General features: G+C 45.6%; 1 protein-coding gene across 5 annotated transcripts in view; it reads left to right on the forward strand.

Annotated features, from left to right (window-relative positions):
* The window catches only part of LOC121280908 (retinoic acid receptor RXR-alpha-A), a 109,847-nt gene extending 89,577 nt beyond the window's left edge, over nucleotides 1-20,270 (forward strand). For all 5 annotated transcript variants that reach the window (XM_041193304.1, XM_041193305.1, XM_041193301.1 and 2 more), the window contains 5 exons: nucleotides 2,712-2,841; nucleotides 3,988-4,120; nucleotides 4,370-4,461; nucleotides 15,884-15,989; nucleotides 16,870-20,270. In XM_041193304.1, the coding sequence (XP_041049238.1) occupies nucleotides 2,712-2,841; nucleotides 3,988-4,120; nucleotides 4,370-4,461; nucleotides 15,884-15,989; nucleotides 16,870-17,017 (609 nt within the window). In that variant the 3' untranslated portion in view covers nucleotides 17,018-20,270. The remainder of the gene's footprint in view (nucleotides 1-2,711; nucleotides 2,842-3,987; nucleotides 4,121-4,369; nucleotides 4,462-15,883; nucleotides 15,990-16,869) is intronic.
* The last annotated feature ends 4,584 nt before the right edge of the window (nucleotides 20,271-24,854 follow it).

A 24,854-nucleotide genomic window follows, 5' to 3' on the forward strand; every position in this document is an offset into this window, starting at 1 on the left:
CTCCGACAGTGCAGCACTCCCTCAGTACTGACCCTCCGACAGTGCAGCACTCCCTCAGTACTGACCCTCCGACAGTGCAGCACTCCCTCAGTACTGACCCTCCGACAGTGCAGCACTCCCTCAGTACTGACCCTCCGACAGTGCAGCACTCCCTCAGTACTGACCCTCCGACAGTGCAGCACTCCCTCAGTACTGACCCTCCGACAGTGCAGCACTCCCTCAGTACTGACCCTCCGACAGTGCAGCACTCCCTCAGTACTGACCCTCCGACAGTGCAGCACTCCCTCAGTACTGACCCTCCGACAGTGCAGCACTCCCTCAGTACTGACCCTCCGACAGTGCAGCACTCACTCAGTACTGACCCTCCGACAGTACAGCTTTCCTCATGCTGACCCTCCGACAGTACAGCTTTCCTCAGTGCTGACCCTCCGACAGTACAGCTTTCCTCAGTGCTGACCCTCTGACAGTACAGCTTTCCTCAGTGCTGACCCTCTGACAGTACAGCTTTCCTCAGTGCTGACCCTCTGACAGTACAGCTTTCCTCAGTGCTGACCCTCTGATAGTACAGCTTTCCTCAGTGCTGACCCTCTGACAGTACAGCTTTCCTCAGTGCTGACCCTCTGACAGTACCGCTTTCCTCAGTGCTGACCCTCTGACAGTACAGCTTTCCTCAGTGCTGACCCTCTGACAGTACAGCTTTCCTCAGTGCTGACCCTCTGACAGTACAGCTTTCCTCAGTGCTGACCCTCTGACAGTACAGCTTTCCTCAGTGCTGACCCTCTGACAGTACAGCTTTCCTCAGTGCTGATCCTCTGACAGTACAGCTTTCCTCAGTACCGACCCTCTGACAGTGCAGGCTGCCTCAGTACTGGCCCTCCGATAGTGCGGTGTTCCCTCAGTACTGACCCTCCAACAATGCGATGTTTCCTAGTACTGACCCTTCGATAGTGCAGCGCTCCCTCAGTACTGCCGCTCTGACACAGTGGTGTTCCCTCAGTACTGACCTTCTGACAGTGCAGCACTCCCTCAGTACCGACCCTCTGACAGTGCAGGCTGCCTCAGTACTGACCCTCCGACAGTGCAGTGTTCCCTCCGTACTGACCCTCTGACAATGCGATGTTTCCTCAGTACTGACCCTTCGATAGTGCAATGCTGCCTCAATACTGACCCTCTGACAGTGCGGCGCTCCGACAGTGCAGCCCTCCCTCAGTAATGCTGCTCTGACACAGTGGTGTTCCCTCAGTACTGACCTTCTGACAGTGCAGCACTCCATAAGCACCGACCCTCTGACAGTGCGGTGTTCCCTCAGTACTCTGACAGTACGGTGTCCCTCAGCTCTGACCCTCCGACAGTGCAGTGTTCCCTCAATGCTGAACTTCTGACAGTGTGGTGTTCCCTTAGTTTTAGCCCTCTGACATTGCAGCTTTTTCTCAGTACTGACCCTCTGACAGTGCAGCACTTCCTGTGCACTGAATCTCTGACAGTGCGGTGTTCCCTCAGTACTGACCCTCCGACAGTGCGTCGCTCCCTCAGTACCCTGACAGTGTGGTGCTCCCTCAGTACTGACCCTCAGTGCGGTGATCTCTCAATAGTGACTTTCCGACAGTGCAGCAATTCCTCAGTACTGACCCTCCAACAGTGCAACTCTTCTTCAGTACAGCCCCTCTGACACTGCAGTATTCCCTCAGTACTGACCCTCTGACTGTGCGGTATTCCCTCAGTACTGACCCTCTGACTGTGCGGTATTCCCTCAGTACTGACCCTCTGACTGTGCGGTATTCCTTCAGTACTGACCCTCTGACAGTGCGGTGTCCCCTCAATATTGACCCTCTGACAGTGCACCCCTCCCTCAGTACTGACCCTCTGACGGTGCACCACTCCATCAGTACTGACTCTCCAAAAGCACAGCTCTCCCTCAGTACTCACCTTCTGAAAGTGCCGTGTTCCGTCAGTACTGACCCTCCGACAGTGCAGCACTCCCTCAGTACTGACCCTCCGACAGTGCAGCACTCCCTCAGTGCTGATGCTGTGACAGAGGCAAGTGCTGTTTTTCAGAGGAGATCTAAGAGCTCCCTTGGCATGATTGGAAGAAGTGTAAGGGGAGTTGTTTGTCCTGTGCTGGCCACTATTTATCTCTCAGTCACCAGCACTGAAACAGATGATGGTGGCCATTTTCACATTTCTCCTTGAGGGATCTTGCTGTGTGCAAGTTGGCTGTTCCCTTTCCTATGTTACCACAGTGAGCTGGCTCTAATTGGGAGGTTGGGGGCTGATTTAATGAAGGTGTTCAAAGTGAGGAACGAAAACCATTGCCTCCTGTGGGAAAGTCTAGAACAAGCGGCCACAAGATTTGAGCCAGGCTGGTTAAGGGTCATACCAGGAAGCACTACTTTACGCTAAGGGGAGTGGAAATCTGGAACCCTCTCCCTCAAAGGCTGTGCAGGCTGGGGGTCAGTGGAGCTATTGAGAATGAGATAGGTTTTTGTTGAGTGAGGGGGATTAAGGGTTATGGACTAAAGGCTGGCAAATGGAGTTAAGATACGGATTAGTCATGATTTCCTATGTTCCTCTGTAAAATCTGAAAGGCACTATAGAAATGGAGATGTTTCTTGGACTAAGCTTTTATTTTTGTGCATGCTTCGTCCTTGCAGGTGGAGGAATTCCTGCTGTAGTGCATGTCTAATTGTTATCACTTCCTCTTTTCCTGCCAGCCAAACGACCCAGTCACCAACATCTGCCAAGCAGCTGACAAGCAACTCTTCACGCTGGTCGAGTGGGCCAAACGGATTCCACACTTCTCCGAGCTCCCATTGGACGACCAGGTTATCCTCTTGCGGGCAGGTAACCAGCATTTGTTTTTTCAGATCTTACCCTGAAACTCTTCAAACATACCAGCCTGGTTCACGCCACCATCCTGTAACCATATCGGGTGCACTAACCCATGCTGTACTGCCCATGCTAGTTGTCTTTTGGCACTCTCTAAAGCTCCAAGCTGTCCATTTCTCATTATGACTGTCTGGATATTATTACCATCGCTGAATTCCCCACTATCAACATCCTGGGGGGTTACCATTGACCAGAAACTGAACTGCACTAGCCATGTAAATATTGTGGCTGCAAGAGCAGGTCAGAGGCTGGGAATCCTGCAGCAAGTAACTCATCTCCTGATTCCCCAAAGCCTGTCCACCATCTACAAGGCACATGTCAGGAGTGTGATGGAATACTCTCCACTTGCCTGGATGAGTGCAGCTCCCACAACACTCAAGAAGCTTGACACCGTCCAGGACAAAGCAACCCCGCTTGATTCTGAGCTCATTACCAGAAGTGGGAGATGAGCTAAACTCAGCATTTTGAAGGATTGTTCTTTGATTACATTCTTGTGAAGTGCTTTGGGATGTATTACTACATTAAAGATGCTATATAAATGCAAACTGCTGTTATTGGACAACATTTGACAGTGATCACATAAGGTGTTAGGAAAGGTGAGCACAAGCTTGGTCATGGAAGTAGGTTTTAAGGAGCATCATAAAGGAGGAAAGAAAGAGGCAGAGACGTTTAGTGAGGGATCCTCTCTCCCACATTCACTCACTTAGTGCTTCTCCCCCTACACTCCTGGTCGTACTGAATGGTGATTGTGACTTTATTGTGCAATCACATCACACAGGCATAATGATGTTGCTTGACAAGTGGAGGAACACACTGCCTCTCATACAAAAGGAGTAGAACTCACCTCAGCTGAGGCTGCAGAAAAAGACTGTTATAACTGGTCTTAGTGCCCAGGGGCTGATGAGGGGGGATTAGTTAGCCAGATTAAAATGAAAATTGTGACAGTATTGAGCGGGTGGGCAGCAGTGGAAGAGTTTATATCATGTGGAACATGCAGGGCTGGAGCACAGGAGGTGAGGATTCCGAGAACTGTGATCAGTGAGCAGTGGGTCTTCGGTATGGCACCATGTCTCACTTGGTGTAATTGTATTGTGTCCACAGGCTGGAATGAACTGCTGATTGCTTCATTTTCTCATCGTTCCATCACTGTGAAAGATGGCATTCTGCTGGCAACTGGTCTCCATGTCCACCGGAACAGTGCACACAGCGCTGGAGTGGGGGCCATCTTCGACAGGTGAGCTCCTTTAATCCCTGACTCACGGAAGGGGGGAGGTTTAGGTGGGTGGGTAGTTCGCACAGTTATAGAGAAACAGTGACATCCTGCAAGGTAGCTATAGGGTGGAGGGGATTTAAAATTACCCACGGCAGCAGGGAGTAGTTTTGAATCTGAAAGCTGAGTTGTGGGGTAACTAGATGCGTCTTTATTCAGATAATCCCAGGGGATTCCAGCTCTGTTTTATTTTGAACCTTTAATCTTTTCCAGAGTTCTGACAGAACTTGTTTCTAAAATGCGTGATATGCAAATGGACAAGACGGAGCTGGGCTGTTTGCGAGCTATCGTACTTTTCAATCCAGGTACGGGAGGGACGTTATTATTCCTTTTATAACTCCTATTGCTCTTCCTGTCCTGGGGAATCTGCACTGTTCAACCTCTTTGGTTTCAGTCTATTATCTAGACTGGGGTGCCTGAGCTGCACACTGTCTCTAACTGTGGCTGAATTGATATTGTTTTTTCTTATTCATTTACGGGATGTGGGCTTGGCTGGCTGGGCCAGCATTTATTGCCCATCCCTTATGCCTTGTGAAGATGGTGGTGAGCGGCCTTCTTGAACTGCTGCAGTCCATTTGGTGTAGGTACACCCACAGTGCTGTTAGGGAGGGAGTTCCAGGATTTTGACCCAGTGACAGTGAAGGAACAGTGATATATTTCCAAGTCAGGATGATGAGTAACTTGGAGGGGAGCTTCCAGGTGGTGGTGTTCCCATCTATCTGCTGCCCTTGCCCTTCTAGATGGTAGTGGTTGTGGGTTTGGAAGGTACTGTCTAAAGAGCCTTGGTGAGTTCCTGCAGTGCAACTTGTAGATGATACGCACTGCTGCTACTGTGCGTCGGTGGTGGAAGGAGTGGATGTTTGTGACTGGGGTGCCAATCAAGCGGACTGCTTTGTCCTGGATGGTGTCAAGCTTCTTGAGTGTTATTGGAGCTGCACTCATCCAGCCAAGTGGAAAGTATTCCATCACACTCCTGACTTGTGCCTTGTAGATGGTGGACGGCTTTGTGGAGTCAGGTGGTGAGTTACTCTCCGCAGGATTCCTAGCCTCTGACCTGCTCTTGTAGGCACAGTATTTTTATGCTAGTCCAGTTCAGTTTCTGGTCAATGGTAACCCCCAGGATATTGATAGTGGGAATTTCAGTGATGGTAATGCCATTGAATGTCAAGGGATGATGGTTAGATTCTCTCTTGTTGGAGATGTTCACACGCACACGCTATGGGGTTCCAGGCACACTGACACTCACTGGAATATGGGTTCCACACACTGACTTTCCTTTTAGAGATGGTCATTGCTTGACACTTTGTGTGGCGCTGATGTTACTTGCCACTTATCAGTCCAAACCTGGATATCGTCCAGGCCTTGCTCCATTTGGACATGGTCTGCTTTGGTATCTGTGGAGCTGTGAATGGTGCTGAACATTGTGCAATCATCAGCGAACATCCCTACTTCTGACCTTATGATGGAAGGAAGGTAACTGATGAAACAGCTGAAGATGTTTGGGCCAAGGACACTACACTGGGAACTCCTGTAGTGATGTCCTGGAGCTGAGATAATTGACCTCTCACAACCACAACCATCTTCCTTTGTGCTAGGTGTGACTACAGTGATTCCCATTGACTCCAGTTTTGTTGGGGCTCCTTGATGCCACACTCGGTCAACTGTTGCCTTGATGTCAAGGGTAGTCATTTGTACCTTACCTCTGGAGTTCAACTCTTTTGTCCATGTTTGAACCAATGCTGTAATGAGGTCAGGAGCTGAATGGCCTTGGCGGAACCCAAACTGGGCGTCAAAGAGCAGGTTATTGCTAAGCAAGTGCTGCTTGATAGCACTGTTGATGACCCCTTACATCACTTTACTGATGATCGAAAGTAAACTGATGGGGTGGTAATTAACCGGGTTGGATTTGTCCTGCTTTTTGTGTACAGGACATACCTGGGCAATTTTCCACATTGCCGGGTAGCTGCCAGTATTGTAGCTGTACAGGAACAGCTTGGCTAGGGGCACGGCAAGTTCTGGAGTGCAAGTCTTCAGTACTATTTCTGGAATGTTATCAGGATCCATAGCTTTTGCAGTGTCCAGAGCCTTCAGCCATTTCTTGATATCACATGGAGTGAATTGAAATGACTGAAGACTGGCACCTGTGATGCTGGGGACCTCTGGAGGAGGCCGATATGGATCATCCAAGTGGCACTTCTGGCTGAAGGTTGTTTCAAATGCTTCAGCCTTATCTTTTGCACTGATGTGCTGGGCTCTCCCATCATTGAGTATGGGGATATTTGTGGAACCTCCTCCTCCTATTAGTTGTTTAATTGTCCAGCATCATTCATGACTGGATGTGGCAGGACTGCAGAGCTTAGATCTGATGCGTTGGTTTGTGTTTGCTTAGCTCTGCCTATCACTTGCTACTTATGCTGATTGGCACATAAGTAGTCCTGTGTTATAGCTTCACTAGGATGACACCTCATTTTTAGGTATGCCTGGTGCTGCTCCAGACATGCCCTCCTGCACTCCTCATTGAACAAGGTTGATCCCCAGGCTTGTTGGTAATGGTAGAATGGGGGATATGCTGGGCCATGAGGTCACAGATTTGTGGTTGAGTACAATTCAGCGGCTGCTGATGACCCACAGAGCCTCATGGATGCCCAGTCTTGAGTTGCGAGATATATTTGAAATCCATCCCTTTAGTATGGCAGTAGTGCCACACAACACAATGGAGGGTATCCTCAATGTGAAGATGGGACTTTGCAAGGACTGTGCGTGGCCACTTCCACAGAGACTGTCATGGACAGATGCATCTGCGGCAGGCAGTTTGATGAGGATGAGGTCAAGTATGTTTTTCCCTCTTGTTGGTTCCCTAACCACCTGCCGCAGGCCCAGCCCAGCAGCTATGTCCTTTAGGACTCAGCCAGTTCGGTCAGTAATGATGCTACCAAGCCATTCTTGGTGATGAACATTGAAGTTTGTCACCCAGAGTACACTCTGCGCCCTTGCCACCCTGAGTGCTTCCTCTAAATGGTGTTCAACCTGGAGGAGCACTGATTCATCAGCTCAGGGAGGGCGGTACGTGGTAATCAGCAGGAGGTTTCCTTGCCCATGTTTGATCTAATGCCATGAGACTTCATGGGGTCCAGAATCTGTATAATTTATCTTAAATTCTTGTTATGATCCTAGACCAGACCCCCAGGTTTTTGGTAAGATCCAGTTAGGGACCAATAATGTTTTGTTTAAAGTAGACAAAGTTTGAGAATCAAGACACTTGCTGAGAGAATAAAGCCACAAGATTCCACAGTTTTGAACAAACAAAAATAAACTTTAGTATCCAAGGTCAGAAAGATCAAACATCTATCGTATACTCTTAACATTTAGTGTTAATATAAGCTACATGTGAATTAACAGGAAAACTATGGTCAAACACACCACACAGCACAAAAACTGGCAGGTACGGCCATGATAGATCCCACGGATTTCTCAACAACTTACCCAGATGTAAGTAAGACTGAGAGTCAACCAATATTGTTGAAACTTTGTCTCTCTCTAAACAAGGGGCTCCTTCGAAGATCTAACCTTGAAATTCTCTCCAAAAGTTATTCCAACAATTGCCCAGCTCACAGGTTTTCAATCTCGTCTCCTGCAACTCCATTCCCCTGGATTCCCGAGTTAACTCATAAGCACAGTTTCAGCTCTTCGGCTACACCAAACAGAAGACTACTACTCAAAGGGTTACCTTCACCCTAACAACCTGAGCATGGAGTCAGCAACCTTTTGCTGCCTCATTCAGTTGCCAGGGCTTCTTCTGAGTCCTCACCACTTAGTCTGCCAACTACAGCCCTGTTTCTGCTTAGAATATCTTTCTTTGCTCCTCTTTCTGCTTAACTGGGACCACTCCCTGTCCCCTCTTCCTCTGGGACCTCTCCCTGTTCCTGCTCCCTGTCCCCTGCTTTGGACTCTTCTCCTGTTGGTGTTTCTGAGTCCATGACCAGGTTTTTCACGCCGTTTCCATTTTGTGCACACGTGCTAGGCCTGTCCTCTGTCCGAAGAACTTTAAATGTTGAATTGCGCATGCACAACCCACTCTGGTCTGCACATGTACAGAAACATCCAAGGACTGTTGGGACTTGGAGTTCCCCCCACACCGTCCACTCTCCAACGAGGTAAGTCTGGTTTTTGTAACATTCTTGATCCCTTGGAAGAAAGAAAGCTTCACCATAGCGAGGGTTTCTTTACAATGGCTTTACAATTTCTTTATAAGAAGTACTTAACATCATCATCTTGTAACAAATAGCATATTACATACTGTTTAGATAAACATTTCATTTTGTTCCAGAATTGTACATATTGTATCAGCCAAAACTAAAGCCAGTAAATGTAACAAGTAAGATTATCAGGATTCAGACATCATAGAATTATCATAACTTAGAGTAATGTATCAGCCTGGATAGAGGATTGGCTGGCTGGTAGAAAACAGAGAGTATGCATAAATGGGTCTTTGTCTTATTGGCAGGATGTGACTAACGGGGTCACATAAGACTCTGTGCTGGGCCTCAACTTTTTACAATTTACATCAATGACTTAGCTGAGGGGAGTGAAGGCATGGTAGCTAAATTTGCAGATGACGCAAAGGTAGAAAAGTATGTTGTGAAGAGGACATAAGGATATTGCAGACAGATATAGATAAGTTGAGTGAGTGGGCAAAAATCTGACAGATGGAGGATAACGTAGAAAAATGTGAAGTTCACTTTGGCAGGAAGAATAAAAAAGCAGAGTATTACTTAAATGGGGAACGACTGCAGAAATTTGAGGTGCAGAGGGATCTAGGTGTTCTTGTGCATGAGTCACAAAAAGTTAGTATTCACGTATAGCAAGTAATTAAGAATACTAATGGAATGTTATCCTTTATTATGAGAGGAATTGAACATAAAAGTAAGGATGTTATGCTTCAGTTATACAGGGCATTGGTGAGACCGCACCTCGAATACTGTGCACAGTTTTGGTCTCCTTATATAAGGAAGGATGGAAATTCATTGGAGGCGGTTCAGAGGAGGTTTACTAGATTGATACCTGGAATGAGTGGGTTATCTTATGAGGAAAGGTTAGACAAGCTGGTCTTGTTTCCACTGGAGTTTAGAAGAGTGAGGGGTGATTTGATTGAAGTGTATAAGATCCTGAATGGCCTTGACAAGGTGGATATGGAAAGGATATTTCCTCTTTTGGTGAGTCCAGAATTAGGGGGCACTGTTTTAAAATTAGGCGATGCCTTTTTAGGGCAGAGATGAGGAGAAATTTTTTCTGAGGGTTGTGACACTTTGGAACACTGCTTCAGAAGACAGTGGAAGCGGGGTCATTGAATATTTTTAAGGTGGAGGAAGATAGTTTCTTGTTAGGCAAGGGAATCAAAGGTTATCAGGGGTAGATGGGAATGTGGAATTCGAAACACAAGCAGGTCAGCCATGATCTTATTGAATGGCGTAGCAGGTTCGAGGGGCCGAATGGCCTACTTCTGCTCCTATTTTGTATGCCTGTATGTGAGCTGCCTTTTCTCCTACACCCTTTCTTTAAACTGAATAGAACATCAACAGTTGTATGTTTCTTTTCTTCCATAATCCTTTCATGATCTGTAAAAGGTAGTGAAGATATATTAAAGTTTTCTTTAGAAACGCCTTGACCAGTTTGTGTTTCTCTTTTGTACCAGGGGTTTTTAGCCTCTGTGTCACATCTAGCCAAAATTCTGGCGGTCTTCCCCTTTTCACATATGGGTGCATATTAGCTAAGTTATCTGATAGAAATGACTTTCACCTAGATCTTTCAACTATAATGCAGATGACCATGGGATTTTTCTTATTCTTCTTCTCTGTTAATGGAAACATGCCTTCAGTGGGCCATTAAATGTGCTATGGCAACCAGCTTTAAAATTACCTCCTTCACTTACTTCTTCCACAGCAGATTATCACCTCATTGTTTTAATCAACACTCGATGAATAAACCTGCTCTCAGGGTTTTTCTCTCTTTACTCAAGTCACTGCCTGGTTTACAGAGAGATGTGCACACGTTCATATTCTATTCGATGATGCTTGATAAATGGAACCTTCATCTCCATTTCTTTCACAATTTCACCCAAATTTTTGTTTTCTCTCTTAATTTCCTATTCTTTTCCAAGCTTGTTAATCTTTTCATTCAGCGCAGCAACTGCTCTGGTCGGTTCGGTTGTCTTCATTTCAGAGTTAACTGTAGAACTTTTATACAAGCTTAACAACTTCCCAGAGGCATTCAGCTCTTTTCTGAATCTTTCTTCCATGGTCACTGACTGCTGCTAGACATTTTCAATTTACTTGTTAGATCCTCAATCTGTTTCTTCAAATTTCCCTATTTGCTGGTAAAGTCTGGATCTGCTCTTCCGTACTGCACATCTCATCTTTTTTATTCTCCGGACTGCATGGGGTTTAGGAATTCCATTGCTCTTTTCACAATGAAGTTCTAACAGTCCATCAGTCTTCATTTTCAATTCCACATTAAACCAACTGTTCTTATTCATCAGCAATTCCTTTTCCTGTTCAAAGTATTTTTCACAATACTTCGTAGAGACTTCTGATACTTTAAGTTCATCAGGTTTTAACTGAAAATCCATCTTTGTTGAAGTTGCTTCTGCAAGTTTATCATTTAGACATTCCAACTCCTCATTTAAGTGTTCTTAGGGTTGCCAGCCCTCCAGGATTGGTCTGGAGACTCAAGGAATTGAAGATCAATCTCTAGGTCACTGCTGTGCACCCCCTGGAGAAAAATCATGGGGATGTTAAAAAAGATTAAAAAAAAAATCTTTGAACATTTCTCTTACCAGACATAAAATGGGGGAAGACTGTTTGGCTGATAGTCAAACATCATCCAATTGGGTAATAAGCCTTTTTGCTTTCTAATTGACATAGGAAGGTAGTGCATCACAAGGAAGAATGTGTTGGCCAATGAATGGCTGGAAAGTGGGGGCAAGCCTTGTGAGGAAATCCCCAGGAATACACTTAATCATAGTTGGCAATCCTAGGTGTTCTACTTCCTGTGATTAGTACTCAAATGTTCTCATCTGTTCTCATTTTTCATGATCAAACACCTCTTTTGTGTGTGAAAGTTGGTCCTCCACCCTGATCAGCCTTTCCTTCAATTGCTCATTAGCAGCAATAAGCTTCCTGTGTTTGGCCACAGCAATTTTGGGAAGGTTGGCAAAATCAGCATGATCAAGCAGCTACTGCAACACAGTTGTCACCATGTTACCGTCTATGCTGGCTAAATCATTACCAACATAAAATCTACCCCTTCCATGGGTAAATAGAAACAAATGCCACAGTAACAATTCTGTTTACTTAAGTCACTTTGTACATTGACTTTACACAAGGGAACAGGTTCATAAATCCCACGAATACCCCCTATTAATATTTTTTCCTTCATCAAACATTTGGAACACAAGTTGTATCATCAGCCGCCACCAATGATTGATCTGCCCCAGTGTCTCTCAAATTACTTGTTTTGTTAGAGGAGTAAAGGAACACTTCACCCTTCAAGTCCAAACCTCTATAACCTCCAGTGACCTGACTCACTTTAGCAATATTCAAGGAAGAATCCCCTTGACTATCCTGACCCCATTCCCCAGTCTAGTAGGTTCTGAGGGAACATGTTTCACTTGTACCATTGCCACTGTTTTAACACCCATTTTCTTTTCTGGTGCAGCCTTTTCTCAAGACGCCTTCTATTATTTCCACCAGTTTGCCATTCAGATTCCAACAACTGGCTTTGAGATGCCCTGTCTTTTGGCAATAAAAGCATACTAGTTTTTTTACATCACTTTCATCCTCTACACTGTCATTTTTATTGACTGGAATGGCTTCTGCTTTCTGCCTGAAGCTAGACTCTTCTATTCCTCCCCCTTTACAAATGGAGATCTACTGCCCCCTAACTGCTTATGTGATATATCATACTCATCTACTAGAACCACTGCTTCCATATCTTAGAAACTCAAATGATATGTGCCATAAATGCTTTAATCACAGGAAATGGTTCATCTTCATGGACTAGGAACATTCTGGAAGACTGTGTTTCTTAAAAGACACTGTCCCTTAAAGGGTTAATGCAAGGTCTCTGGTTGCTGCTGTTCCTGGAAAATATTATATTTTACAAGAAAAGGTAATTAAGCAGTTTTAGAGAACCCCTTGACTCTGGCGGACTGTTTACAAAAGGGTCACATGGTGGTTTATGACTTTGAGAAAAAAACAGGCTTTGAAAACTGTGTTTGAAAGCTGATTGGCTGGTTTTGCTTTGGGGGAAAATAAGAAGAATCAACTGTTTGGGAAAAGTTGTTGAAGCTCCTGACCCTGTCCAAAGCAAAAAGTGAAGTCAACTGACCGAAAGTTTTCCTCAAAGTCCACCTGAAAAATGGTGCAAGAGACATCAATTGTTTAGCAGACCAATGCTGAGAGACCAACTGTATAACCCCGGACGAGGACTCCACCATTTATCCTTTTCCCTTGAACCATTGACTTTTAACCTTTTGACAACATTCTTTTATTTTTTGGGGGGAGGGGGTGGTGGTATGTATATATATATATGAATGAGTTAAGGTATTTAGAGTAATTATTATACTTTCATATTTCATACTGTATCTTAATAAAATTTGCCTTCTACTTGTCAAGTCTGGTTTTTATAATAAACTAATAATTTTGTTGTTTATTGAAGAAACCTGGGCATTGAGTGGTCATTCTGAAACTAAGTACAACATTGGCCGTTGCGTGAGCTGGAGAAAGCATTTAAATATATGTTGTGACCCATGGAGTAGTGGAACAACAGACAGACAGTACACTGCTCCCATCCCAGTCGTAGCATTTGCTTCAGGGACAAGCCCGTAAGCATTAACACAGTTTTAACCACCTCATAATCTGAGGATTGTTCTTCCGAAAGGCTAGAGTACACATGCACAGCCTTCCGGGCAAAGCCACTTTGCAAAATGAAAGTCCTTTGGCCACTTTAACTTTGTAGGCTTCTCAAATGAGATAAAATATCTCTCAATTCCATCCTCAGTGAATTTAGGCGTTATGTGAAGGCTATTAGTTAAATCAAACTTCCAAATGGGACTTCCTTCCTCATCCAATCTACTAGACTCTCCTTAGTCCATAACCTAAACTTTCCTCTAGCCAGTTCATTCTGCCTGATTTCTTTCTCTCCCTGAAGTTCAAGTTTAAACTTTTACATCTGTCTTTCTTTTCCCATTTTGAGCTTTTTCATTTCCCTTTTTCTTTCTCCTTTTTCCAGTTTGAATTTTTGATGTTCTCTTTCTCATTCTGTCTCAAGTTGTCACATCTGCAACTGAATTCTCACTAATTCAACTATATTAGCATCTGGATTAACTTCTCTTTCCGATCCAGATGCTGTGCTATTGCCTCAATTATTTCTGCTTTCTTAGCCCTTGCTTTTAATTCTAACTCTAACTTTTCTGCTAGTGCGATTAACCGAACCTTGGTTAATTGGTGCAAATCACCAGGGATAAGTCTTCCCTCTCCAGAAAAGTCTTTATCAATTGACAAAGCCATTCTGCTTTTTAATCAGTATAGTAAAATTCACCGTAGAAATCTTATCAACCTTAACCTCAGCAAGCACCAGCACTTATATCCGCCTGTGAATTCAAAATCCTACAAAAACCCCCAATTTATGTTAGATCAGACCCCCAGGTTTTTGGTTTGTGTGCGTGGAAACTCCCAAAGACTGTCAGGATTTGGAGTTCTCGGCCCATCACTAAAACAGATTATCTGGTTAATACTACATTACTGTTTATGTGATCTTGCTGTGTGCAAATTAGCTGCTGCATTTCCTGCGTCTATCCTTTGGTTACATGAGCTGAGCAGATTGGGAATCCTGTGGTGCGTAACTCACCTCCTGACTCCGCAAAACTTGTCCACCATCTACAAGGCACAAGTCAGGGGTGTGATGGAATACTCTCCACTTGCCTGGATGAGTGCAGCTCCCACAACACTCAAGAAGCTTGACACCGTCCAGGACAAAGCAGCCCGCTTGATTGGCACCCCATCCATCACCTTCAACATCCACCACCGACATACAGTGGTGTGTACCATCTACAAAATGGACTGCAGCAACTCACCAAGCCTCCTTAAACAGCACCTTCTAAACATGTAACCTCGACTGTCTAGAAGGTCAAGGGCAACAGATACATGGGAACACCATCACCTCCAAGTTCCCCTCCAAGCCACTCACCACCTAGACTTGGAAATATATCACTGTTCCTTCACTGTCACTGGGTCAAAATCCTGGAACTTCCTCCCCAACAGCACTGTGGGTGTACCTACACTACATGGACTGCAGCAGTTCAAGAAGGTGGCTCACCACTACCTTCTCAAGGGCAACTAAGGATGGGCAATTAATGCTGGCCCAGCCAGCGACACCCATGTTGCAAGAACAAATAAAAACAAATATTTACTTCAAAATCTCTGGTGCCCACAGACTCCGTCCTGCATCCTTGAGTGAACTAACCCTATTGTTAACTATATTTTAGTCATATATTTATAAAAGCCATTATTATTCTCTTTCATATGATCTGCTGGTAGTTTTCTATTTCCTCTTTCACATTTGCACTACATTTTCAATGTTCCTCATGACTATGTGTCGATAACCAGAGGGACACAGATTGAAGGTAATCGGGAAAAGAACCAGAGGGGGAGATGAAAATAATTTTTTTTACACAGTGAGTTATTGTGATCTGGAAGGTGCTGCCTGAAAGGGCGGTGGAAGCAGATTGAATAAGAACTTTCAAAAGGGAATTGGATAAACACTTGAAGGTGGGGAATGAAAAAGGCTATGGAGAAAGAGCAAGGGGGCAGTGGGACTAATTTGCTAGCTCTTTCAAAGAAGCGGCACAGCCGTGATGGATCACACGGCCTCCTGTGTTGTTTCATTCTACGAAATCATGGTTGTCTTCAATATTTTTACTTTTAACTTGATCACAAGCCTTCTGTTAAATTTATGTTAATATGGGTTTAATCTTTCCACCTGCTTTTAAGTCTTTAACACCGCCCCCCCCCCCCACTTTTCATGGTAAAGTGATATATTTACTTCTATCCATTTGGAGGGTTTCCCACTGCTGTTCTGCTGCCTAAAGTCTCTGGGCTGTTAAATTTGCCGAGATCTTTGCTTTCCCATTCAAATTTGCCTTTTTGCAGTACCGAACCCCAAACTTTGATTCTTCATCACCTTTTTTTATTCTTAGTTTGAATTTAACTATGTTGTGATCACTATTTTCCAGTTCTCGTATTTTGAAGTCTATTACTCATTCATTACCCAGACTGAATTACCAATGCTCCTTTCCTTTCCACACGCATCCAGGAATCAGTCTTAAACACATCTGAAAAATTGTCCCCGCTTTGAACCCATGTCTTAACCTTTATCTCAGTCTATCTTGGACTAGTTAGAATCATTCAGTATAATTCTTACTGATTATGTTTAAACAGTGATATGAATTGACCAGGTAAGGTTGTAACTGGCCACAGAGTGCAAAAAGCAGGACAGTGCAACTACTTTTAGGCTTTGACTGCTCCCGCGACTGAGAGGGATCTCCTGTTCTCACAGGGCTTGTAGTGACATGGAGCTCCATTCCCCCTCTCTCATCCTCCAATCTCTACAAGCCAACAGTGAGGGAGAAAGCAGTATTGTGTAAGTTGTGCAATTCTCTGTTCCTTATAGATGCCAAAGGCCTGTCCAATCCCGGCGAGGTGGAGGCTCTCCGTGAGAAGGTCTATGCTTCACTGGAAGGATACTGCAAACAGAAATACCCAGAGCAGCCTGGCAGGTCAGTCAGTGCCCGTGTGCGTCACTCTATCCGGGTAGAGGTAGAGCAGTTGGAGTGAATGGTGTGGAATCTTGTCATTCTCAGCCGCCACAATTATATGTTCAGCTGGACTATTTTCTGTTCTCTGCAGAACGGGTCCCACATTCACTGACTCTCACTGGGGTATGGGTTCCACACACACTGACCCTCACTGGGGTATGGGTTCCACACACACTGACTCTCACTGGGGTATGGGTTCCATACACACTGACTCTCACTGGGGTATGGGTTCCATGCACACGGACTCAAATTGGGGTACGGGTCCCACACACACACTGACTATCACTGGGTACGTGTCCCACACACACTGACTCTCACTGGGGTACGTGTCCCACACACACTGACTCTCACTGGGGTACGAGTCCCACACACACTGACACTCACTGGGGTGCGGGTCCAGTACTTCACTGAACTGACCACTCACCCAGTGAATGCTGCTCAGCTATTGCACAATTGGAGAGCAGTGACTGATCATGGACTCTCTTGACTTAATTTTCACTGTGACTTGCTGGTTTGTGATGAAGAACTGGAACCAATGTTTCTATTGGTTAAACTTTACCTTGGTCCTGGCTGTACAAGTGCTCATTGTAACCCTTTGACTGTGTATGTGGGTAGGAGAACCAGCTCAATACAGGCTGAGGTGGTATGTGAGGTCTTTCTGATTTGTGTAGTTCAGCCACTCACTGTTATGAATGCTGCTAGAGATCTTGGCAGCATTTGCTGCTGGCCCTATGTGTGCCTGTAAGTTGCTGTAAGTGATGACTGTATTCTGTTTGAGTTTTACATGGTGCTTTTTCTGACACTGTTGTTGTGACTGACGTTGTCCTCTGTTAATGTGCAGGTTTGCTAAGCTCCTCTTACGATTGCCAGCCCTGCGTTCAATTGGACTGAAATGTCTTGAACACCTGTTCTTCTTCAAGCTGATCGGAGACACACCCATTGACACTTTCCTCATGGAGATGCTGGAAGCTCCTCATCAAATAACTTAAAGCAGCAGTGAAGAAGATTGCTGCCCAGGGACAGACTTCCATCGTTTTGTAGGAGCTCACCTCAAGATCCTCAGCCTCCCCCTCTGCATTTACAGCCTCTTCCCAAACTTTTAACACCTCAATAATCAGATGACAAAGGAATCATTTTCTCTACTGTTTATATATACTCTGCAAGGGTCTCTGGGTCCGCGATGTATCACAGCTTGAGATAAGCTGAGATGTCTTTGCATACGTGTGTGAATCTGTGTGCATGCACACTCGCACCTCCTTGAGAGTGCTCAAGGTTACTTCACTTTTTCTTGAATCTCTTCTCGGTTTGTGTGTCATGGCTTAGTGGTGACGGGTTGATCCTGTCGATGTGCATTGTCAATGCCGGAGGTTTGGACTTTGCAAAAAACTCTGGATGACCTCCAGTCCTGGTCTGAATCTCCCTCTGCGAAGCAAGAAGGGATTTGACCTCCTGTCACACTGTCCCTTTTGCTGACTTCATTGTATCATTAGGCTGACTGGATTCACTCAAACTGGGCACTGATTGGTTCTCTGCTGTTTCACTGAGGTGGCTGGAGAGAGACCTGCTTAATAATCACAGCATGTTTATGCGTTTTAAACTCATGGCAGTGACTCTCACTCTCGCACCTGGTCTGCCAACTTAATGTCTAATGCAATATATCCAGTATTTGTTCATCTTTTATATTTTTCAGAGCAATAAGAGGTTTTATTTTATTGAAATCCTAGCAGGAGGGGCAGCTGAATGCAGTTCTTTACACAACTCAGCTTCAAACTAGTTAAACCATCACTGCCATTATCTGACAGATGACCAGTGCCTGGTTTCACTCCCGCTCTCCCAACGGGAACGCTGGTCTTGAGCTGTTTCTATGTGTTGCTGCCACCTCCCACTCTGTCAAGTACTGGGTGGGAACGAGGCTCGACTTCTGAGGATTCTTTGCTGCTAATGAAAGCTTTAATTAACAACCAATGATTAGTGAAGTCATGTCAAAATGCTGAGGTGAGGCGAAAAATAGCTTTGTTTCGAAAAATTCGAGAAGAAATGTTTAGCTGCATCTGGACTGATAGCTGCAAATCTCCCCGAACACACTAACTCATTTACCCCTCCCATCCTGTACACTAACTCTCTCAACTCATTCCTCCTCCCCAGCACCCAAGCTGTAGTTTGCATGGTCCACAGATTGGAAGGTCAGGTGTGTAGTGAAGGAGCACTTTGACTGTTGGGAACCTCAGGCTGTGTTGCTGTCACACCAGCCCTGGCACATGAAGGAGTGTGTGCAAAGATGGCACCAATTGCACGTGGTGTTTAAGCAGCACCTCGTGGTATGTGTGGGGATTCCCGGCCTAGGGTAATGCCATGGTTAACTGGGCCCTACAAGAAATGTGAGGTACACGCTCAGCTTTGTTACACAGATTACCAGCAAACTGCTTCCCGTGCAGCCAGATGTGGGACCTGCCTCAGCCCCTTCCCTTCCTTTCCTTTCCCCCCTCTTCCCTTTTTCCCTCCCCAGTCTCCCTCTCTTCTATCAGCTGGGCACTTGTAATTCAATCCCATCAACGAACATCCTCATTTTGTGCACGCCAGCTCTCAGCATCAAAGGCAGATGTGGTACCCACGTGAGCTATTAAAAACAATTAATCCTCTTTTTCAGCACAATCGCTTTTCCCTTAATGGAGAGTTGCAGCCATTTAAAAGCTGCAACTGTCTCCCTCGATTTTCCAATCCCCAGTAAGTGTTTAACAGGCCAAGCTTTTCCTGCACCTGAGAATTTCCAAATTGTGGAGAGGAGGGAAGGGGATCCCATTAGAGATTCATCCCCTTTGACCCTGAACAACTCCATGCCTATTCTCAGAAGACTTGGATAATTCAGGTTTAAATTTCAATAACTGTCTCCCTGTAACCCCACCCTGTACATCAACTCCCCATTCGTGCCCCACCCGCTCCCTGTATATCAACCTCCCACCACACCTTTCCGCCTCCCTGTACATCAACTCCTCACCACCTCCCTCCTCTTCCTTTCGCCACTTTCCCAGTGAGCTGTGATCTTCAGGTTTTTACACGGGTTCTCTCCTGACCTTGTGCTCTCTGTTTTACACCTGATTTTTAACCTGAAATTTGAATATTTTGCGTGCAGCAATTTTGTACAAAAAAGGAAAATTAAAAATTACATTTGTAAACACAGTTATCCAATACTCACCACTCAGAACACACTCTAAACACAGAGCAAGAGGACAGTGTGTGAAGCAAGTTTGAATGTGCACCGATCCTAGAAATTTGGCACATGACGCAGGCATCCTTTTTGTCCTCTACTTGCCTGCCTGCACCTGCCTTCGCTTGTCTAGACTTCAGCCGTCTGCCTTGCCCTGTGCTGTCTCTGTCCATCTTTTTCTGTTGCTCTCTCTAGCTCTATGTGTGCCTCTTTCATCCTCTTTTTGTCTCTCTACCTCACCTTCTGCCCCTGCTTCCTTGCCTTGCCCTCTAACCCTGCCTCCCTGGCTCACCATCTGCCCCGCCTCCCTGCCCTGCCTCACCCGCTGCCGCTTCCTCGCTTCCTCAGTGAATGGAGCCACAATAACAGGCAAGGCCACCACTGTACGTTTGCCGAATCTGTTTTGAGAAATGATTGCGATTGGTCTGTGTTGACACTACGAACACTTAAGGAAAATCAAAAAAAAAAGTCTACAGAAATCTATTTTTGTATAAATGAAACTTTATCCCTTTTGTTAGATTGAACTTCACTGATAATTGTAAACATTCTCTGTCAATGTTAATACTTTAACAGTTTGTAGGATGAAAGCAAGTGTTCCTGGGACCATTTGGGACTTTTGGAGCTGAATTTCCCCCTGTGTTTTTGACAGGTTAGCTTATATTAACTTTAGATCAGTAACAGCTGAATATTTGTTGTGTTCCAAATATTGTCTGAATGCCAATTCTGAGGATTCTATCTTCAAATCGCGTTCTCTCGAGTAGCTGTCTGATATTCTGTTCATTTTCCAAGGACTCTCAGCTTTCAGAAGCCAACCTTTGGTTACTGAGAGAGGAGACTCTGGGATTTTTCAGATAGGCCCTTGGAGGTTTCAGTGTTGGAGGTGCAGGTTTAGTCCTGATCTGATTCACACATGAGCCGATTATGGGCGGTGTCTCTTGGACCTTCACAGGGGGGATCAAGGCACCCTGTGTTTGGAACCCTTTCAGTTTGAATTTGTTACTCAGTGCTGAGTGTAATAAAATATACCATGTACCCTCCCCTGTTTCTGTTCTTATACTTCCTGAATTCACACAGTTGGCCCCAGCTTGTGGATGGTATTGTCTCCTGGGAACCACACTTTAGGAAGGATGCCTAGACCTTGGAGAGGTGTGGAGGAGATTTACTAAAATGGTTCCAGGGATGAGGAACTTCAATTCATATGAAACTCTGGAGAAGGTGGGATTGCTCTCCTTAGAGCAGAGAAGGTTAAGGGAGAGATTTAATAGAGGTATACAAAGTTGTGTAGGGTTTTCAGAGTAAATAAGGTAAAGCTGTTTCCAGTGGCAGGAGGGTCAGTAACCATAGGGACATAGATTGAAGAGAATTGGTAAAAGAAGCAGAGGGGGAGAAGAGAATGTTTTTAACTCTGGGTTGTTGTTTGAAAGGGTGGTGGAATAAATTTAACAATAACCTTCAAAAAAGAATTGGGTGAAGACTTTTAAGGAGAAAAATTTACAGGGCTATGGGGAAAGAACAGGGGGAGTGGGACTAATTGGCTAGCTCTTTCAAAGAGCCAGCACAGGCATGATGGGCCAAATGGTCATCTGCTGAGTTGCAACATTATTTGATTTGCCAAGGATTGAAGTAGATGCATGCGATTGGGCCTCAGGTTGAATTCTGTTGCATTTATATATTTCTCCCCAGTTTCCTCTTCCTGACTGTTTTGAACCTGCTGCTTTGTCTTGTGGCCCTTGGTGTGTCAGTAATTGAGGGTGGGGGTGACATGAGCTGAGGTGGTAAAGACTGAGCACATACTTCCAGTCCTGTTCCACACCTGCCTTCACTCCTTAAACCTTTTCACTTTACTGCTTTCCTCTCCTCTCAAATCAAAACCTGAGACAGCTCCTTAAATCCTCTCTCCCTCACCCCTCCCATTATCTCAGAGATCCTCCCTCCTGCTTCCACCTAGAAATTGCCCCGGTATGTCCTGTGCAGAAAATGCAGGACAAATTCAACTCGGCCAATTGCTGCCCCATCAGTCTAACTCTTGATCATCAGCAATGTGATGGAAGGCGTCATTGGCAATGCTGTCAAACAACATTAATGCAGCAATTCACCGATGCTGAGTTTGGGTTCTGCCAGGCCCACTTCGCTCTTGACCTCATTACAGACTTGGTCCAAACATGGACGAATAGAGTTGAACTCAAGAGTGTGGGTGACTGTCTTTGACATTGAGGCAGCATTTGATCCATTGTGGCATCAAGGAGCCTAGCAAAACTGGAGACACACCTAGCACAAAGGGAGATGTTTGTGGGTGTGGGAGGTCAATCATCTCAGTTCCAGGACATCACTGCAGGAGTTCCTCAGGGTAGTGTCCTCGGCCCAACCATCTTCAGCTGCTTCATCAATGATCTTCCTTCCCTCATAAGGTCAGAAGTGGGGATGTTCGCATTTGATTGATTGCACAATGTTCAGCAACATTTGTGACTCCTCAGATACTGAAGCAGTCCATGTCCAAATGTATCAAGACATGGACAATATCCAGGCTTGGGCTGACAAGTGGTGAGTAACATTCGTGCCACAAAAGTGCCAGGCAATGACTATCTCTAACAAGAGAGAATCTAACCATCGCCCCTTGGCGTTCAATAGCATTATCATCACTGAATTCCACCCCCCCCCCCACCCCCCTATCAACATGCTGGGGGTTACCATTGACAGAAACTGAACTGGACTAGCCATATAAATACTGTGGCTTTAAGAGCATGTCAGAGGCTGGGAATTCTGTGGCAAGTAACTCACCTCCTGACTCCCCAAAACCTGTCCACCATCTACAAGGCGCAAGCAAGTCAGGCATGTGATGGAATACTTCCCACTTGCCTGGATGAGTACAGCTCTGACAACACTCAAGAAGCTCAACACCATCTAGGACAAAGCAGCCCATTTGATTGGCACCCCATCCACAAATATTCACTCTGTCACCACTGACGCACAGTGGCAGCAGTGTGTACCATTTACAAGATGCACTGCAGAAACTCACCAAGGCTCCTTAGGCAGCATCTTCCAAACCCACGAGCACTACCATCTAGAAGGACAAGGGCAGCAGATAGATGGGAACACCACCACCTGGAAGTTCCCCTCCAGGTCACTCACCACCCTGACTTGGAAATATATCACCGTTCCTTACTGTTGCTGGGTCAAAATCAGGTGAAAAGTAATTTTTTTAGGGTGTTTCTTGTGACTTTTTTAAAGTTACTTTTTGGTTTGCAGGGGCTACGTTTTAAGATTTCACATGAGTTCAGGAAACGTTTCTTCCTCAGTTCCTTGGTGTTTCTCTCAAATTCCCAATTTACAACAGTAACCTAAGAGCGGATTCATTGCAAATTCCAATTATTTGATGCAATGAAACAAATTGCAGGGCTGTAGAGAAAAAGCACAGATGTAAATCTAAAGAAAAAATGAACAAAAGGAACGAGATTCAATGTTATAATTTTAACTGAACCAGTTCAGCTTCACTGATAATTTGGATGAGTGTTTCCTCACTGTGCGAGACAAGTAACACCCTTGCACCTCAATTTCTGGTTTATGACACTTTGTTAGAAATATCAGTTCAAAGTACCAAGCAACTGAATTGAATAAAACAGAACCACAAGATGAAGCTCTACCACTGGGTGGGAGGGACACAGACACACAGTTAGTCCACCAGTACCGGCCACTCCCATGGTGCAAACCTGTCCCTGTGGAAGCTGGGCTTGAACAAAACAGTAGACGGATCCTGCACGGAGCGTCCGCCTGCTCAGGAGCAAGTGCAGGACAGAGTGCAGAGTGATGGTGGCTTCTTCCTGACAGGCAGCAGCCCCAGCAGCTGGTACCTGTCCAGGCCAAAGCCAAGACCTGCTGCTCCAGGACCAGTCTCCAGTTGCCTGCGCAGTGCACAGGAGTTACTTTGCCAAGTGTGTTGAGGCAGGAAACTCACCCATCTGACTGCCATAGAGACCCTGGAGATGGCCGGCATCATGGCCAGCACCGCCTGCAGATTGCCGCCCGCAATGAAGACTAGCTCAACCAGCTGCTGATAGAACACCATAGCCCAGGGTGCCCTGTTTCCAGAGATAAAAACAAAAAAACTGCGGATGCTGGAAATCCAAAACAAAAACAGAATTACCTGGAAAAACTCAGCAGGTCTGGCAGCATCGGCGGAGAAGAAAAGAGTTGACGTTTCGAGTCCTCATGACCCTTCGACAGAACTTGAGTTCGAGTCCAGGAAAGAGCTGAAATATAAGCTGGTTTAAGGTGTGTGTGTGGGGGTCACTTGGCAAAGTGACTCCTGTGCACTGCGCAGGCAACTGGAGACTGGTCCTGGAGCAGCAGGTCTTGGCTTTGGCCTGGACAGGTACCAGCTGCTGGGGCTGCTGCCTGTCAGGAAGAAGCCACCATCACTCTGCACTCTGTCCTGCACTTGCTCCTGAGCAGGCAGACGCTCCGTGCAGGATCCGTCTACTGTTTTGTTCAAGCCCAGCTTCCACAGGGAGATATCTCTCCGCCCCCCACACGCACCTTAAACCAGCTTATATTTCAGCTCTTTCCTGGACTCGAACTCAAGTTCTGTCGAAGGGTCATGAGGACTCGAAACGTCAACTCTTTTCTTCTCCGCCGATGCTGCCAGACCTGCTGAGTTTTTCCAGGTAATTCTGTTTTTGCCCTGTTTCCAGGCTATGTTGCTGCCCAAGTATACCAGACACCCCAGCAAGGTCAAAGGACAAGATCATAAATAAAAGAGCAGGATGGAAGGGACCTGTGATTGGAGGAGCTGGAACAGCAACATGGGAGAGACAATCTGTGATTGGAGGAGCTGGAACAATAACATGGGAGAGACAATTTGTGATTGGAGGAGCTGGAACAATAACATGGGAAAGGCAATCTGAGTGGAGAAGTGGAACTGTAACATGCGAAAGGCAATCTGTGATTGGAGGAGCTGGAACAGCAACATGGGAAAGGCAATCTGTGATTGGAGAAGTGGAACAGCGACATGGGAAAGGCAATCTGTGATTGGAGGAACTGGAATAGCAACATGGGAGAGACAACATGTGATTGGAAGAGCTGGAAAAATAACATGGGAGAGACAATTTGTGATTGGAGGATCAGGGACAGCAACATGGGAGAGACAAAAACAAAAAACTGCGGATGCTGGAAATCCAAAACAAAAACAGAATTACCTGGAAAAACTCAGCAGGTCTGGCAGCATCGGCGGAGAAGAACAAAGTTGACGTTTCGAGTCCTTATGACCCTTCAACAGAACTAAGTAAAAATAGGAAAGGGGTGAAATATAAGCTGGTTTAAGTTGGGGGGGGTGGGGGTGGCGGGGTGGGAGGAGAGAAGTTGGGGGGTGGGGTGGTTGTAGGTGTTGCAACATGGGAGAGACAATCTGTGATTGGAGGAGCTGGAACAGCTGCTTGGGAGAGACAATCCATGATTGGAGGAGCTGAAACTGCAATGTGGGAGGGACAATCTGTGATTGGTGTAGCAGCTCCTCACAGATTCTGCCTCCTGTACTTGCTGCTCCACCAATTTAAAAACAGGCGGTGACTTTTCTTGATTTGTTTCCCCCATCATTAAGTTTTTGGGAGAAATTTGTGAGATTTCCA

This window comes from Carcharodon carcharias, chromosome 8, assembly GCF_017639515.1.
Source record: "Carcharodon carcharias isolate sCarCar2 chromosome 8, sCarCar2.pri, whole genome shotgun sequence".
Lineage (NCBI taxonomy): Eukaryota > Metazoa > Chordata > Chondrichthyes > Lamniformes > Lamnidae > Carcharodon > Carcharodon carcharias.